This window comes from Plectropomus leopardus, chromosome 8, assembly GCF_026936395.1.
Source record: "Plectropomus leopardus strain MGB_pleo_1.0 chromosome 8, ASM2693639v1, whole genome shotgun sequence".
NCBI lineage: Eukaryota > Metazoa > Chordata > Actinopteri > Perciformes > Serranidae > Plectropomus > Plectropomus leopardus.
Window position 1 is genome coordinate 27,445,447 of NC_142183.1, and position 19,288 is coordinate 27,464,734.

General features: G+C 40.4%; 1 protein-coding gene across 11 annotated transcripts in view; it reads left to right on the forward strand.

The window, feature by feature from the left end:
* The window catches only part of tenm2a (teneurin transmembrane protein 2a), a 260,523-nt gene that overhangs the window by 98,230 nt on the left and 143,005 nt on the right, over positions 1-19,288 (forward strand). For 6 of the 11 annotated variants that reach the window (XM_088081291.1, XM_088081292.1, XM_088081301.1 and 3 more), the window contains one exon: positions 4,638-4,688. The exons of the other annotated variants lie outside the window; for them this stretch is intronic. In XM_088081291.1, coding sequence (XP_087937417.1) covers positions 4,638-4,688 — 51 coding nt within the window. The remainder of the gene's footprint in view (positions 1-4,637; positions 4,689-19,288) is intronic. 11 annotated transcript variants of the gene reach the window in all.

Consider the following 19,288-nt stretch of genomic DNA (forward strand, 5'->3'; position numbering starts at 1 on the left):
ATATATATATATATATATATGTATATGTGTGTGTGTGTGTGTGTGTGTGTGTGTGTGTGTGTGTGCCTGCATGCATGTATTGGACAGAGGGAAGTGACAAAGAAGATATTCTAAGTAAAATGAGAATATTGAAATATAGACTTACCTTAGAACAAGAATAGTGTTCAAACATAGTGGTAAATCTGTCTGCCTTTGTCCCATAATGAGGAATATACATTTTTTTTTCTCCTGGATAAGACTTTTTTGATTATATGATTTACATTTTTTTATTATTGTTTTTATATATTTATTGTTCAGCTTATGAATTAAACAGACATCTCAAACAAAGCATTCTGACTGGTTGTTAGCCATGGCATAATAAACTCATACAACCAGGCCCTCAGGAAATGCTCTGGGCTTTGAAGCCAAATTTGTAGTGGTCAAACAGTGGAATTACATCCGTCTCGTGATGCCCTGTAGCACTAGAATTATTTTTCCCATTGACTTATATGGCAAAAGAGACGTCTGTAAATCATTGAATACTTTTTTTTTGGATCACAACTCCCTGAAAATGACTCGTTTGACTATCAGAATTTGATCCATTCAGTCCAATAACACTAACACAAAATCTAGAATGGCAGCACATTTTAATTATTGTATCCCCATTCAAGGTAATGGAGCTCTATAACAAAAGTAGCTGGTTCAGCTGGCGTAAATCTCTTGTGCGTCTGCTCTGTGGGCCACACAGTGCAGAAGCAGCGCTGATCAGCCAGGTAGTTTTATACACGACGGTTTAACTTTTCTGGCTATCTGCACCACTGAGCCAGAATTTCACAAGAATGGGCAGAGCGCAATTCTCTTTTGAACATCCATTCTTACAATGGCAATAATGTCTAAGTCCTTTACCTTGAGTGCGCCCATATAGAGTAAACCAATTCTTTACACTACGTACAGGCACTGAGGAGAGCCTAGTTCTTTGTAAGAACAATGCTATATGAACCTGTGATTAAAAACAGTTGAAATTACGTCTATAGCTTTCATGTTGCCATCGGTAACCGTTTTTTAAGAGCAGTAGTCCACTCTAGGCTGTGATATATTGTGATGCTTTAGGTGGGGCCGAACACCATAACACAACCCGTCATGAGCTATTGCTTAATTACCATATAATGATGTTTTTATATCCCACCATCGTTATCATTGGATGGACGTTTGCACTGTTGTCATAGAAATGGTTCTCACATTATGTTTTTTTTTAATTGTTACAATAACGAGCTGCTTTGAATCATTAAATTGGACATGAGAGTCTTGCATATGAATGATCGTACAATATTGTAATACTGTATAATCATGATATGTTTACACTGTAAGTTGAAAGTTGAAAGTCTTAATATGCACATAGACATTTATGCAAAAATACAGATTGTCTGTACACCCACAGAACAATGAATATACAATGGCACCTGACTAATTTGTGCATGTGCACATTCAGAGATGTGTTTCACCTGTGTAGGAGTCTCCTCTGCGGCTCCTGTTCAATCCCTTTTTGAGCTAAAACTCTTTGTTGTTATTTTTTCATTTGTTTCTTTTTTTTCATTTACAGCTAAATTCCAATTACCGACAAGTATGTAAAGCCTGTTAAATTAGTTTTCTAAATGCAACTCAGGGATTTCAAAGTTTCTCTACATCCAGCTTTATTGTCAAGTATTGAATAAAGACACTTGGCTTTTATTGCCCCTTCCAGACACTATTAAAATAAAGAGACTAGAACGTTTACTTGGCAAAGGCAACGCAAGTTTCGTTTGCACAAGCATCACAGTGAGACAAACAAATATGGGCATACAGAGCGGCACTGGGAGATTTCATTTTGGCAAAGTGGAGGAAGAGATTTACTGTCGCACTGTGCACGGCCTCGTAAAACGTCCGTCTGGAAACACAGGCAGGAGAATAGGAGCGCTTGTAAATTCCCACAGCAGTGCCTGATGACTGCATCCAAACTGCATTGATCAGGGGGGAGAATGATTAAAACATGCATTAGATGAAATAAGATCAGGCTCTGACATTGATTTAAACCTGAGGCCGGGGCAGACTTTATGGCCACAATCCATAGTCCAGTGCTCTACACATGCTGGTGTGTATGGGTCCATATGCCTCTGTGTTTCCCTCTCATTAAAAAGCAGCCTGTTAGGGAAACAGGCAGGATCTAATTCAACTTCAACATTGTATTCCATCAGTAAATCTTGGCTTCACTCATACCGCTGACTTTATAAACACAGACACGGCACCAACCGCTCACTCTGCAGTCAAGGCCCTACCCAGTCACACATGCATGCAGATTAGCTGCTTTCAGACGATCTCCCTCTCCTCCTTCCTACTCTGGCTCAATCTCTCCATCTGGGCGGCTGGATAATAAATCATAGGGTAGTATTGTGACGTATGTGACAGCATGTATTAATCTCGTAATTAGAGAATGAAAAGGTGGCGCTAAATTTAGTCTGGCCTTTCTGCCTAACCCTGCCCCCCGTCTGGGCATGCTCAATTGCCTGGTTTCAATCCCGGGCTCTTTCTTTATTTGACGTATTTTATATCCTTAGAAGCTGCTCTGTGTTACGTTACTTAAACTTTATGTTAATTTTCTTTTTTTGACAAAGCTGAAAAACTTTCCCCTTAAAACATCTGCAGTCAAAAGTTTTCTTTTTTTTTTGGTAGCTGGAGCTGTAATTATGCTTTATAAAAGCCGCGTTGGGCAAAGTGATTCCTGATTAACTAATCAAATCTGCTAGCACAGGTGGCAGAGTGCCTGCACCCGCGCTGTCCTCTTTATTCCCTATTTTTAATGTACCACACAAATCCCAACATAAATCAAACCAAATCAACCAAGTCAGCTGATGTGTTGTTACTTCAGAGAATATTTCCAAGTGGAGCGCTCAAAGGATTGTTTTGCAATCAAGGTAAATTAAGATAATGTTTAATCATGATCATTTTGAATTTTGAATAAAAACGTGCTCTATACTTTGGAATACATATTGTAATTATATGTCACACAGTGATTGTTAGAGCCTTTTTCTTTCTACCGCAGCCGCTCTCAGCACCATTCGCTCAGTCCATGCAGCTCCTGTCTATCAAACACAAGCAACACTTATAGAGCTGGACTGCTGGGGTCCCCCAAGACCACTGCTGTCCCCTCAGGGTCTCTGTGAGAGAGAGAGTGTGTGTGTGTGTGTGTGTGTGTGTGTGTGTGTGAGAGAGAGAGAGAGTACAAAACTGAAAGTGAGAGCTTGTGTGTGTTAGAGGGGTTGGGGGCATTAGCCTCTGATTGAGTTTTCAGAGAGCAACGTGGGGTGCGAAAGGCTCGACAATGGTCTAACAGAATTAGTAGCTTGTGATGAATGGTGTGTGAGAGCAGCACTGACAGCTCGCTTTCACAAACACACGCCACTGTGAGTGCGCGTGTGTGTGTGCATGTACGCCTCCATACTTCACCCACTGGTTCAAGGACTTTTTATCCACACGGCGATAGCTAAGCATGCTGGAATGAGCAAAGAAGCAGTGGACACGCACACAAGCCGCGTGTATCTTTAAGTGTCTTGTCTTTGGGTTAAGCCTAGGGGGTCTGAAAAATGCCCCACAGTCAGGATCAATAAAGATTGGTCTATTCAACATGCTGTACGCAGCGCTCATACATGTTCACACAAACACACGATGACTCAAACCATAAACATTCACAACCCTCGCTGTGTATCTTTGGCTCAGTGAAGACATTGTTGGAGCAGATTTTGTACTGAAGACACACACAGGAAGGCAGGTGCACGTACACACACACACACACACACACACACACGCACGCACACGCACGCAGATGCACAAGAGCAGTGTTTAATAAAAGCCCTGGGATATTGATCACAGTAGATGGATGCTAACTCACATTAAAGGGAGGGAGCCTGGAGTGATAGAGAGAAGAGACATAAATGATGAATAAATGGAAAGGGAGAGATGAGGGAAAGATATTCACATAAAGCATAACAATGACGGCATTGAAAAAACAAAATCTGTTATTGTGTGTTCTCGGCCTGAACAAGTTGCATCTGCAGCGAGGGCCCACCCATGCTAACAGTGTTATTATCAGGTAAAAAAGAGTCACAAGAGCGGCAGACTATCATTGGCATCGGATTTGTAACTTGCTGACGACTCTGCTGCCGCCCCCTAATAGGGAATTTAGTTAGCTGTAATGGCCTCGCATGTCATCTTCAGACCTGCCAGAGAGGGAGAGGAGGAAAAGAGGGAGAGAGGGAGAGAGAAGGAGCACTGAGAGCAAATTGAGAATTCTCCAGCCAATTATGAGTGATCATATTTTCCTCTGCATGCAGCTGAAACTACTTTTGTAGTTTAATGGTCAGCGCTTTGCCTCCTAATGAAGGCTGGAGGTATCAGATTGAGAGTAAGAATGAGGGGAAAATAGGTGGATGTGTGGAGGGCGAGAGGCTGCATTCATTTAATTTTTGTTGATTTTTTTCCCCCCACCATATCCACTTTGCATAAGTTTTATTTTTGTTTTGTGCTTTTCTTTTCCAGTTTTCTTTCTTCTTGATTTGTCATAACCTTTATTTTTTTTGTTTTTCTCCTGCTTTTTCTTGCTGTCCTCAATTCCCCTTCTCCTCCAGCTTACCTAGATGATGAGGAGGATGAGGATCCATTTGGAGACTATGTAATCAGTAAGTCGTAGATTGCTCAGCCCACCTCAGGCCCGTCTGCTTGTATGTGATTGTGTTTGATGTGCTTTTGTGCCCTTTGCTGCATTTGTCTGTGTGTGATTTACTGTTTTGTCTATAAGTTGATGCTTTCTTTTTTATGATTGAGTCTGTTGCACACAATGTAATAGCTTCTAACTGGGCTCCAGCGGAGAGCCTAACATTATCCCTGAGTCGGTTCAGGGGCTTGCTCTTTCAGAAAGTGTGATTGCACATATTACTGTAATTGTTGTAATGAAACATTACATTTTCTTCCGTCCATTGTCAAAACTTGTCAGGATGTTGGTGTTAGGTAAGGGGGGGGGGCCGTAAAATAATTGGTCTCTGTATAGTTCTCTTGTGTTTCACCTGATACAAGCTCGCCGTTGTTCTTTTTCACATGCCTCATCTACATTTACGAGCTCCTTTCATTATGATCTCTTGTTCATTAGCACACGTCCAACTGGTTAATCTCTTTGCACTTGATCAGAGGAAATTTCCCAGAGGGTGCGTTTTTTTTTTCTTCTTTTTCTTCCCCCTCCCTCCTACACTGCCGGAACCACCTATGAGCATGAATTAGTGTTAATGTTTGTGTTATTGGGCTGCGAAGTTTTCATCTATTTTCATAAGGAGAATGAGAGTGGTAGGAGTGAGAGAGAGTGTGTAGTAGAGATGCAGGAAAATATGTATGTTTGGAGGGCAAGGTTATTCTTTCACACCTATAAACATGTTAGATGTACAACTGAAGATCACTACCTCTGAGTGAAGAGAAACAAAGTAATACAATCATGCACATAGAAGCCAAGAGCTGAGGAGATAAAGCAGCACCAGTTCTCTGCTTGGGATCATGTAAAGGTTAATCTTCTCAAAGCAGTTTTGAATAAGGAGAGGTGAATTCAGGTTTTACAGTATATTATGTATATGAATAGGAGTAGAATTGAGCGCAGGATACAGACTGAATGATGGTGTAAAGATTTTATTAGATACAGGATCAGTGGCAAGCAATGGGAGTCTGGGGGTCTGTAGGGAGGAATGGAGATGGCCGAGATGAAGCTAGCGTGAACAAACAATGAGGGGAAGCTTTGGGTGCAGTGGTAGCTGGCAGACAGGTGAATGCTGAGGTACAGGAGAGCATGAGTTACTAGAAACACAAAAGGAAGCAAAACACAGAGTAAACTGAGCTGGCCTTGATGTGTAGCTACTACAGAGGTTGAACAACAATCTAGCAATGAGTGGTTAGAGAGCCATTGTAGATATACCGCATGTGATAAAGAGAGGGAGATTCGCTTAGTGAGCTGATAGTAAACAGGTGTATATGAAGAGCAGAACCAGGATAATGAGGGAGGCCACGCCCACACCAGCACATATAGGGAAAAAAACTACAAAAGCCTATTCCACAAGAACATAAATATTTTTGTAAACAGGATTTTTCCAACATGTTCTCATCCCCAATTCATCACATATCGCTGCTTTGTGAACATATAATGTTCTAGTTATCCCTCTTTGTCAACTTTTGACACTCAAGGATGCCGCAACCAACGCAGAGATATCAACAAAAGCGTATGATTTTGTTAATGCAACAAAAGTACATTGTTAGGATTAGGTTACAAAGGCACGGATGGTTAGGTTTTGGTCAATAGAGGCGTGTGGTGAGGTAAAGAACAAACATCATGGTTTGGCTCTACATTTATACTGGAAGCAAACAGGGAACTTCATGCTCCTTTTATTACGTTGTTACCGGCCGCGTGTCATGCTCTCATCTGACGCTGTGTGCGTATCATGCTGCCGCAGCAGGTGGCAACCAACCATCTGGTGGTGTATTGCAACACAGCAAATGGTTCTGTCTGGCTGTGTTCTCAGCTGGCAACATCCGGAAGCTAACATAGGTGGCTTTTGGCGTCAGGAATCTTATGCCAAAATCACTATAAAAGTGGCAGTATTTGATGACTTCAGATTGAGAATGGGCTGAATGAGCAGAGCCAGGAGAACGTCGGAGGGACGCCATGCCCCCACACATAGAGAAAACAAAATACAGAGGCCGAGTTCAAACAGAAACAGTATTTGTGTGAACAGGGTTTTTCCCTACAAAAAATCACACCACACACATTGTTTTGAAAGAATCTCCTTTCAAAGTGAAAATGTAAAAACTCCATTAAAGCGCTGTCAAGAGCATGCCAAACCTACAGGTGGAAATATAACTGTAAACCTAGCCATGCAAAGAAGAACATGTTGGCCTTTGGTCACCTCATTTGTGATGCTTCACATAGGAGATAACGGAGAACACTTTGATGTCTCAAGCCAAAAACTCTCTTCCCTGTCTACATGTCCATACTGAAAACCAAGTTTCTGAAAATCTTAAGCCCAGATGGAGATACAAAAGTTTAGTGTTTTTGTGAATCTAAACACATTTTGCATGTGTACAAAAGGTTAAAATGCATAGAAAGAACTATTTTTACAAATATACCCGTGTTCAAATGGACTAAGCCAGAGAGAGAAAGACACTAACAGGGGAACATATGGCAACAGGAGAGTGTAAATATAAGGAAACACCAGGGAAAATACATAACTTACAGCCTGTCTCAACAAACAACAGCTTCATTTGTTCTGACCTTCACATGAACAGTATATGAAAAATTGAACTTACTGGCACTTTTGAGTGCAATTGCTGTTAATATGAATTCTGCCTTTGCTCTCCTGGTTAAATTAGAATACTTGTATGAGGCAAAGTTATCGCAGCTGATATTTACTGTTATCACAGCTGATATTTACTGATGTTAATTTCCCTCTCTGCCTTATTTTATTACTTTCTGTCTGTGGAAATGAGTCAGAAATACTGTATACTATTTGCTGTCGCCTTGGTTTCTACTGAGTAAATATTCACAATTTCCTCAGAAATGAAATTCTTGAAATATATTTTATTTGCCATGAAGCATATATATATATATATATATATATACAGTATACAATAACAGGGAAGGATAACATCCAGACACTTCTGTTCTGATGCATTTCTTTCAATATAAAGTCACTTCAGAGAAAGCTTTTAGATAAAAGTTGTACACTCGATTCAGGAAAAAATGTTTCACCTAAGCTGTGTCACAGATAACACAAGTGACAGTTTATCACTGATAGTAATACAGAAGATACAGTACTATCAATAGCCAAACCCTGACAACTGTACAAATCAAAAACTCTCATTCTCTTCCTCTTCCACCACTGCTGCAATTATTAAAGCAGTATTTCATATTTGGTGGATTTGAACTTTTTAGCTCTTCAGCAGCATTCAATTTCCAACAAGAGCTACCCTGGCTGACACCACGGGCTTTCTAAATTTATTTCTTTATTTTATTCCCACATTGAAATAAGGAATACTAAATTCTTGCAAAAAAGTAAGGTCCAGCATACACAATGAAATATTATCGTCATGGATTTTTCCTGTTTAATTAAATTTGAAATAAGGGACAAATGTAGACTTTCTTCATCTAAACCATGATCATATTTCTCCAAATGACACCATTTACCGAAGTGCAGCATATGATGCAACAATTACTGAGCTATCAGCCAGGTTAAACATTCATAAAGAAGTCCAAGTCACATGTCACCTGTCCAATGATGATTTACAACCCACCGGTGACTGTAGAGGACATCAGGCTGCACCGTCATCAATCTCCTCAACCGGCAGATAGGCAATAGTGTTGGTGCTGGTTATACAATAGCTGCAAAGAACAGCAATTACTAGTGCATATTCTGACCATTATCTATTCTTATACTGGTTTCGCCATCAAAAATATAAATCTTTTTGACTAATTGAAGCTTAACACACTATTCTATTACCAATATGTTTACTTAAAGTTTGTTAGATTTGTTTGTTAGATTCATTAAGGAGTTTTACAATGGGTTGTGAAATGGCTTTTTTTTTTTGCGTTTTTGAAACTTTAGATTTTGATATTAAAGTGATAGAAACCTTGGTTTAGCCACATGAGCGTGGCTTTAATAATAATAATGGCAGTGTTGGACTGCCAGTTGGCGCAGCACTTTGTCCCAGACTGAAATACCTCAACGACTATTGGATGATTTGCTATGACATTTGGAACAGATATCTATAGTGCCCAGACAACAACTTCGGTGATCCCCTTACCTTTGTTCTAGTGCCGCTATGAGTCAATGGAAAGTTTGTGAAATGAGCAACAACAGTTATTGGATGGATGCCATGAGATTTTTCCACATGCATTCTTGTTCTCCTCAGGATAATTTATAATAACTTTGATGATAGCTTAACTTTTACTTAGCCTAGAACCAGCTTAGCGTACTTTAGTCTAGTCCTAAATACCAAATGTTGGCATGCTAACATGCTAAACTAAGATGGTTGACATGTTAACGGTTACCTGCTGTTGAATTTGAATTACCTGGTATAGCGAAATGGCCCACCTTACTCTGCCTCTGATTGACTTACTCTGACATTCTTATCCTAAACTCAACCAATCCCACTCCTCTTACCTAAACCTAACCAATCAAACCAACCAAGGCAATGAGTACTAGCCAATCAGAAGGAGAGGGCAGGTCATCCCTTCATTGTCTTAGGATTCTCAAATTTGCTGCCTGCTGAGCATCTGATTTGTCATTGTTAGCATGCCAATATTTCGCCCAAAGCACTGTGGCTAAATACAGCATCACAGAGCTGTGTTGGAGACTCCTAGTCCTTTTTAAATGTAAAGCAGTAATGGTTACATTATGAGCCAAAATAGGTGCAATATTTTTTTTTCCAGCTTTTAGATCCTTTGGTCAGAAATATACCAGAAAGCCGGCAGCTTTTCAGTCATGCAATGAACAACAAGCACAACATAGTATTCAAAAAGACTTGGGTGTATTTCTGCTGCTTCATTCTGCTTGCACTGTGTCATGGAACTATTTTGTTTGTTGAATAGTTTCATAATACGCAGAGCTCTGAGAGGAAAATTAGGCACCAGCAGGACAGAATAGTTTTTGAAAAAGTGATGAATATCAACACTGTTTGAAATGTTGTCAGGGATGTTCACAAGAATGAAGTATTATGAATCCAAAAAAACAGTGTGGGTATGGTCTCTGATCGAAACATTGCAAAATTAAAATTTATTGGGAGCTTTAAGTACAATGTGTGGATCTTTAGTTTGATTCTTTGCTATGTTTGTTTCTCAACACATTAGAGACAAGGTTTCCAGGGTCATGAAAATGGACAAGTCATGGAATTTTTACTGTGTGCAATGAAATCAGATGTGACAGTAATCTTCCTTAGATAACCTTCCACATAATGCATCATAATGAGAAAGCTGTTGATGTAACATAGCTCTAATAAGTGTCAATGTGCAATGTTTTGTTCATAGTCACATACATGCTCATGCTCAGTCACTGCTTCCATGTATGCCAGATAGCTGGATTCATGTTTGAATAGAGTTTGAATCTGATTTATTTAAATAATTCTGGGCAAGCGGGGCAAGATTTTAATGTTGATGTGGCAGTATTATACTACATTGCATACTAAAGTTTGCATTTCTATGCTCATCTAATACTTAAAAATTTAACAACATTTTTGAGATTGAGCATTGACATGGGCATCCAAAGGTGTTCAGTTGTCACTCAGAGCACCAGTGTGCACTTAGATTAACTTTTAACTGCTGTGAAAGTAGAGCATGGTACTTTGATGGTACAGAATATTCTTTTGTCCAGAAAAATAAACCAATGGGCTACCCAAACTGTAGGCTGTCACTCCTTCACCCCGGGAACTTTATCGCTCCGTGTCCGCAGGCTGCCTATAATAATATTATTAACATTGTGTGTACTATAGTGTAGTATGCAGTTCTGTTTTTGTTACACATTGTGAATGGTCATGGAAAGTTTTATTATGGATCCTTGAAAATCATGGAAAAGTTGTGAAACTAAGTCCACCTAAATCTGTGAGAATCCTATAGATACTATGTGACATTCACAGATACCATTATGTATAGATGATATAGGGCATCTTATAGGGCATCAGCTGTAATGGACCTAATTGATCTTTAGAAATATTGTCTGGAGATGAGGATCTGAATTTTTAATGCTATTTGGCTTTGGTTTTAGATTCTTGCATTAATTTTATTGAGCTTGTATCAAGAGTTTAATAGTGTGTAAAAGCCATGGACAAGCTTTTACTGTTAGTGTGAGTCGATGAAATCTGTTCACAATAATTAATTAGTGAGTATTAACCTCTTCACCCCTGCAGATTGTTTGGCATGTCCGGTGTTACTAACTCAAACTGTCCAATCCAAAAAGTTTCCAATTGATGCCATGAAGCAGCCATAAATCGTGGCATCTTGGATTTCAATATTTCACTAAATTGGTGTGCCAGAATGAACTGCTGGGATAAGCAGATACCAATTATAAGAGGGATGGCATCAAACAGTGCAGAAAAGAAGTAGTTTATCTAACTTTGAAACTATTTAAGGGTAATTTAAGGAAAAAATCCGATTTAAGGGGTTAATTTAAGGTCAAAATGCATCACAGCAAACATTTCAGCTGGAGATTTATTGGATCTGCCAGATCGCCCCGTGGTGGAAAGATGCTGAGGTGTGTGGAGACATAAAGTTTGCAATCCATGTTTTGCATGACAACAAAGCACAGTGGGACAGGGGTAACAGTCCGGAGACTGCTGACAGATCACAAACTGAATTTATTGTTTGGAAGTTAGCAGCCGTAGTGTCTCAAAGAAAAATCCTGCGGGACAAGTTGTAAAAAGAAAAAAAAAGTACGAGCAGTAGAGGGCAATTTTTATGAGTGAATCAGAGTGAATAGCAGGGGGAAGCTGTGGGAGACCAGATATCATTCAGAGGTTGTTATGTGTAATTTTTAGAAGGAACGGCTCCAGCAGCTGTCACTTTATTGTTCCAGCATACAAATAAAAAAAAGAAATGAGAATCAGTATCATCATTAACAGAATGGAATCAACAGTGTAGTTAATAAACCTTCATATTTTAAAAATAGAGCCCTTTCAGCAAATGTTCATCCCCCCAAAAAAAAACCTCAGCTACCCTTTGCTGCCATGTTACTCTTCCACTGTTTTTACATCAACATGTAGCAGCCGCGCTTGGCATTCGGTGCTTCCTCCTCCAGCAGAGTGATTATGACAGGCTGATTGGTGTTTTGTTTTCTTGGGGATGAGAAGATCAATATGGGGCTGATAGCGAGGGCTGGGCCCGGGAGCGGAGAGGAAGGATGAGAGAGAATGGGGATGAGGCCTTGTCGCTTTCTAGTAGGAAAATGGGGGATCAAGAGATTTTAGGGGAGGAGAGGATGGGGTTAAAAGGCAGATGATAGAAAGAGGATGGAGCTGGGAATTTGTGGGGAGATTTTAACGGATTGCAGGAGAGGATGGAGAGTGACGGATAAAGAAAAGGGGGAGCTAAGGAGGAGGAGCGATTGAGAGGAAGATCCAGATTTAACAGTACAGTAGACGAGATGGTTGAGGATTAACATTCTGTGACTGTCTGCGAGCGCTGGGATAATCTGCAGTGTCCTGCAGAGCGCTGTGGGGAGCCCACCACTGCCATGGGGGTTGAGGCCTACCGCCAAGCCTGTCACTGTACACTGTATGAGTGTGTGCTTGTGCTCATGTGTGACTCTCAGTCTAGGTGTGGCAGGTGGAATGAGGTTCTGATTCCAGCCCCCCCACCATGCAGCACTCTAAGCAGCTTGATGGATATGCCCCACAGGTGGTGAGAGGTGGGGCGTGGCATAGGCAATTTCTTCAGTGTTACAATGGCCTTTAGTCCAGGGCAAGTTTATCTCTCTCTCTCTTCACTTTCCCTCTATGATTTAAAAGGGGAAGAAACTGCAATCCAGCATAATAAATGCACAGGTTTCTCTTCCGTGTGCAGTGAGGAGGAGTCAGAGGATAGCTCGCTTATACAGAGTTTTAATCCATATTGATTTGTGCCTCATGCTGTGTCATCGAATGGAGCACAGCGCCACGGGGCACTGCACAGCACGACGAGGCATGGCATGGCGTTACCTTGCAAGTCTCTGCTGGCCAGTGTTTATGTGTAAACAAAAGAGAAGAGAGATACATGGTTACAGTTTAAAAGCAAAATGCACTATTTTCAGGTAGTGTACACGTGCACGTGCAGCACACGTGCACATGCTACAAAATGTCACTGCGAAAGTATACATTTAGTTCTTACTGGATAGGTATTTTCTCACTTTACACTATACTAAAGTGCTACAAAATAGTCATTTCTCATGTTGTTAACATACTTTTTTTCCCTTCTTGTTCCTATAACTTGTTAAGATTAGAGAAAGACAGAAAATGAAAGCATGGGATGATATGAAAACTTCATGTCAAAATTACCCTGGCCCAAAAACTTGTGATTCACAATATTATCACGATAAACATCAAAGACTGACAGAGGCAGCTGCCTAGGGTGACACCCAGAGGGGGGTGTGCCCTTATTTATTTTTAACCAAACATAAGAGAAATGGTGGGGTGGAGTGGAGTGAGAAAATCAAAAGGTAAGGGGAGCTTGCCTAGAGCGTTGCGTGTGCTTGGTTTTGCACTGCTGGAATCACTGTACCTTACATTTTTTTGTTCAGAAAATGACATTTTTATTGCATCATATGTAGGACACACCTTGTTTTTAGTGAGCATCCCTTTTAGTGAAAAACAAAAACAGCAATCTTAAGAAGCAAGGCTTCTTGACTATTTGACAGGCATATTTTTTTCTATATGTGAAATATGCTGGTTCTTGATTAAGACCTTTTGGGTTTTTTGAGATTGGTCCATCTACAGTTTTTTTCAGTCTTTTTTATTGTTGCTAAACCTATTGTGAGTGCTTCTTTTTTTAATCCAGAATAAAATCGCACATCCCTAATCACTGTATCACTTCTCATGTTTCAGTTTCCCACCAACACTGATCTATCAAACTTCCCAGCTTGGCTTTGTCCGATGTTCATGCACAGAGATTTAGGCAACCTCATGTCATGTATTTATTAATTGTGTGCAGTTGTGTGCATTCGTGAGCCTTACCCCTTTCCTTAGTCACTATAGATACCAAGCAAAAGACCCTGATTAAAACCACACTGCTCAGCAGGAAAAAAGCGGCAGCACTGATGTCAATATTTCTGTTAAAACCGTTTCTTCTCCACTCAATACTCGCTTTAATAGGTTGGCTTTGTTTTGCGGCGAGTCAAATGGGAGGAAAGAGAATAGATGAATAAATCTATATTAGAGTCTCTAACCTCTGATTGTGCAAGTCCTCTTGTTTTGCCATTTAATACTCTGAGCTGGCTAATCATCAGACAACTATCTGACTTTATCTTCCATCTCCATAACCAAGCATGGAGACAGCCTGGCATCTCAGCTGGTCCCAAATCTCCCTTTCTGAACCCTTTCCACGGCTAAGCCAAGTATCAGTTGTACAGGCAGTAGAGCTCAAGCCTAGGGAACAAAGAAATACGACTTTTTGGATCTTTATCAGCTGTTTCGATTGTGCCATTTTCCTGCTGTCTTGACTTTACAAATAGGTGCATGAGAAGTGTTTTAGTCTGCCTTCACTCCTCTCTCTCTCTCTCTCTCTCCCCCCAGGTTGTCGCACTGAAAGCTTAGTCCATAATGCAATAGTGTACCTGTCCCACCAGTAACAATCAATAGTACACCATGGTCACCTTTATGCCTAATCAATGGGTCAGCCCAGACCACTCCGGCCTCTGTCCCCAGTGGTCCCTTTGCAAAGTAATAACTATCTATTTCAGGGCAGACAGCAGCAAGTCACTATCATCAATTACAATGCATACAGTGCATAAGTCCCAAGTTGATCTCTGAGATCAGCCGCAGGGCCTATCAAGTATTTTAATAGATTGGTATGAGCCAAACAAAGGCAAATTAGGGCATACTCCTTTCAGGCCACAAGGCAACATGCACCATTACAGTCTGTTGAAATATTCTAACTCATGCCTTTATGCACAGAATCGCAATTCTGGTTACTATGGAGTGACAAAAGCACATAAAAAGCTACCTCTTTCAAGCAAAAGCAACACAAAGCAACCATACCTGCTTTAAAAAAGAAATATGGCTTTCTATCTGTTTCTGCAACACTTTGCAGAATGAGCACACTACTAAAGTGCTGGTGTGACACTCATGCTGGGGATAAAGAGAGGCTGTCCAAATCCCGTTGAAACCTTTCCTCCCGACACTGCTCACACATACAGTGCAAGGTACTATTGTAGGAATGCATACATTTGCTTTCATGAAAAAGCTGATATTTTAGCAAGCTAACTGAGCAAACCACCAGCACCCCCCTGCCAAAAAGAACCTCAGTAATCAAAAGGATTCAAAAGCCAATCCTAGATTCACTCTCATTTTGGACCAAGCTTTGTCTACTTGGTGTTTCATCGTGCCATATTTGTGACTTCCTCTTGGATGTGAGTTACTACTGCCTGATTGCTGCCTTTTTATAAAGTCCCACCTTCCCCTGTTATTGGCTAGGGGCTGCACACCACTGCCCACAGGTTGCACCCCACAAAAATCCCAAACATAGCAAAGTATGAAGAAAACAGTGTCTTTGCAGATAACTACACAGCCACAGACACTTCTAGTGTGTCATAAATTATGACTGAGAAGTGTTCCTTTTGCATGGGTCTATAGTTTTATAGAAAATTGAAAATCCTGAATAGTATACTTTTAAATTTTACTTTAGACAATCCAACAAATTAATAAGACACTACAAAATGTTGCCCAGCGCACCACTTATAGTCAAGGTGGAAAAAGCCCTTATATCCTCATCTAATATGGCTACTAGTCAACAGGATTTGACTGAGTTAGGGCTTTGCCATATTTTTAACTGATATTAATTATTTTAAAGTGTTACTAAATCCGATCCAACAAATTATTAAATCCCTAATTAACATTAGAACCTCACTGCCCAGCACACCACTTATTGTCAAGGTGGGAAAAGCCCTTATATCCTCATTTACTTTTACAAGATGCTGCTCTAGAAACAAATTTACATTGAAATGGGCATTGAACGTATCAGTCTAATCACAATAGTTTGTTTTGATGATATTGATGCTTTAGGTCCTTTTGCCACAGTCATCAAGGAACTTTTCACTGCACACCTCAGCAATGGACTGAATCGAAATGATCCACCCAGATCAATATTAGTATGCTCCGCTCTCCTCTGGCCGTAATTAATGCAACCCGGCCCTCTGAACCTATTAAAAATGAATTGACCAATCACAGATCGGTAGACTGCTATTGCCTCTTTGTTTCTATCTGAAGACAGAGGAGACATGACATTGCTAAGTCGAAAGCTGAAGACAAAAAACAGTGTGAAATTCTCACGGCATGTCGTTATCTATTCAGTGTAATCCAATTTTCAGTTTCAAGTCCTTTTGTTTCTTGTCACAAGTCTACATATTGATTTTGCTTACTTTTGATTCCAGGCCCCCTCTTTTTCTTCCTCCATCTCTCGAGCCTTTCGGGGGTGGCGGCGTGAATTTCCTCATCAATGAAGCTGACCTGAGGTGCTCAGATCACTCCAGCAGCAGCACTTATTTGTCTGCTGCCACAGGACATTTGCAGCGCCTGGCTACTGTTTGCTTTTTAACCATATTCTATTCTTTTTTTTTTTTTTTACTCCAAAATAACTCCCTCCCCCTCGGTCTTCAACTATTCATTCTCACAGTGTGTGTGTGTGTGTGTGTTTTTGTGAGCCGTGAGGAGGCAGAAAAGCTATATCTGGCCCTATCAGAGTGGAAAATGTCAAGAAGCGTTGCAAAAGAAAGATCTGTGTGTCTTTGCTCCATGGGTTCACCTGATCTTTCAGCCTTTTGCTCTGCCAATATCTCCTTTTTTGTGCGCGCACATGCTAGTAGCTCAATCACCGTTTTTTTGTTTATTTTGTTTGTTCGTGCCGAAGTTTGCGTAGGCATGCATGTCTGCGAGTTTGAGTCAAAGACAACTGTTTGACTTTTTGAACACATTTCATTTCTGCCTTTATTCTCCATTCTCTCTTTCATTGCTTTTGTTCCCCCGTCTTTTAGTTCTTCACACATCTGCTGGATCTGTTCAGTTTTTTTCCACCTAACTAAAATTCATCATGAAAGCATCCCGTGGCCCTCTGAGGCCAAATATAGAAGGCAGCGTCTTTCATCTGTTTTTGTTTTTGTTTTTCAGTTCATTTTCCATTTTCTGTTTTTTTTACCATATATATATATATTCTGTGATTATTTTACTTGGACAAAGTTGCAGTTATAAATTAAAACAGGAGTAGCGTGTAACATCAGTCATACTGGCACAGGCTTTTGAAGTATTCTGGCACACACAGTATTGCACCTATGCACACACCCACAAACACACACACAGATCTTCACATACATGCGCACAGAGCCACACATACATCAGTTAACAATTAGACATAAGTGTGCTTGACTCTGTATGTTAAGGACCCATCCAAAGATTGGTGGTGTGGGATGAGAGGTATGAAAAGTGAGAGATTACTCACCCTTTCCAATACGCCCACACATACACACACACACACACACACACACACACACACACACTCACTCACTCACCCACCTCTTTCCCTCGTCTCTCACCCTGTCTCTGTCATGTGATTAAAAACAAAATCCTATTTTGCGTTCTCAGGCCCACACATTTACACTGTGACACAGTGAGGTGCACGTTATGAGTCTAACTAGCTCGGTAGCAGTGTCACATAGCCAAGTCCCTGCCTAATCAGGCCACTTACACACACACAAACACACATGCACACACTTTGCAGAGGCCATGTGTTGGGATGGTGATAGAGGGTTGGCAGTTGGCAGACAGACAGCAGACGCTGTTCTTCGACATCAAACGTCTCAGAGCAGAATCTCACTTTCATGCCTTCTCTCTCTCTCTCTCTCTCTCTCTCTCTCTCTCTCTCTCACACTCACACACACACACACACACACACACATATACACATACGTCGTCACACACGCACACACAAACACAACAACGCACATTTCCTCTGATCTTGCTGCCAGAACTGAAAGACTTGGAAGGACCAACATACACACACAAGCCGGCACATACACACTGACATATACCCGAGTGGTAAAAATGAATTAAATTGCGTCAGCCATTGTTTAAGGCCACTCTGTGAGACATAAGTACAAGTTTCATGTGCTACTTGAATATGACTGAAACTATATTTTCACCCTCAAGACTGAATGTCATGATCTTATCTGTCATGATGCCACAGACTGGCACACAAACATAAGCACAAACAGACACATGTGCAATAAACATACACTGTGTAAATAATATGTAAGTTAATGAACATTACATCAAAGTGTTAAAATAGCTTTTTAGCTGAAGGGCAGGCATCAGGAGGCACTGACTACCAACACTGATTTGCGCTGCTCTTATTAATTCTAATAAATCAAACTGGGAACAAACAAAGGCCACTTTAAGTCCCCAAAATAGTAGGACATAAAGGAGAGGTTAAAGCAATAAAAAGTCACTGAGAAACAATGGCAGATGTGGATCAAAAACCTCTGTCTTGAGGATCTTAGGCATTTAATTCCAAATGTAAGTGTTGAAGTATTGTGTTAAAAATGCATGTTGGATACAATAACAGTGTGCTGCCACAACTTCTCTATGTTTTTAACCATTTTAACAGTGTTTGACCAGAACTCTGGAATCAGTTGATCTAATAGGTAGAAAATATTAGCTAAAGTTAGATAGATATCAAGTAACTTTGGCCTGACAGCAGTGCATCCATGTATAGTTCAAATATGAAAGACAGTGATATTAAAGCACATTTACGCACCCGGCCAAAAACAAGATGGCAGTCATTTCAGTGACCCAACAGCACACAAAATATTAGTATAGGCTCTTGCATGCTTCCATCAGCTCTGTATAATATCGTAATGTTAGGTGAGCTGGAGGATGAGGTAATTTGTTGTGACGATAATGTCCACACCTCTGGGCAAAAGTTATGTAGGAGAAATCACTTTGTTTGGAAGAATCAAATTCAACCTGAGATTCAATTTTCAGATGATACCTGGTACCTGAAAGTTCATCCAAACCTTTTATGCAGTCACTTTCCTCTATATCCAATTCCAATATATCCAATATAGATTTCTCACCTCTGCCCTCCATCTGAATTTTCTCTTGTCTTTTCATCTTTTTTTTTTGTGTGTGTGTGTGTATGCATGTGTGTGTGATCATTTTCTGTCACCTCTCTGAATACTGAGGCTTTTGCGGGTCCATGAATGCAGTGCAGGTGGAATTCCATGAGATTTTTTCCTCTGCAGCAGTTTGCTGTCTTTCCATCAGGAGGTGGAGAATTTATCAGTTTGTTTGTGGTAGAATCAATCAGAGATGATCAGATCGATGGATTAGATTAGAGGAGCAGCAGCTGCAGAAGTGAGTGAAAGCAAACTTGCCCTGGACTGCAGGGTGTGTGGTTTCCATGGAAACTCAGTCGTTTCTTTGTCTTTTGGTTGTTTTTGTTTTTTTTAAGTAGGTTAGAAACATGATGGAAAACACTGAGGGTGCTGTTATGTGAAATAGAGTGTTCTATTCCTGTTTG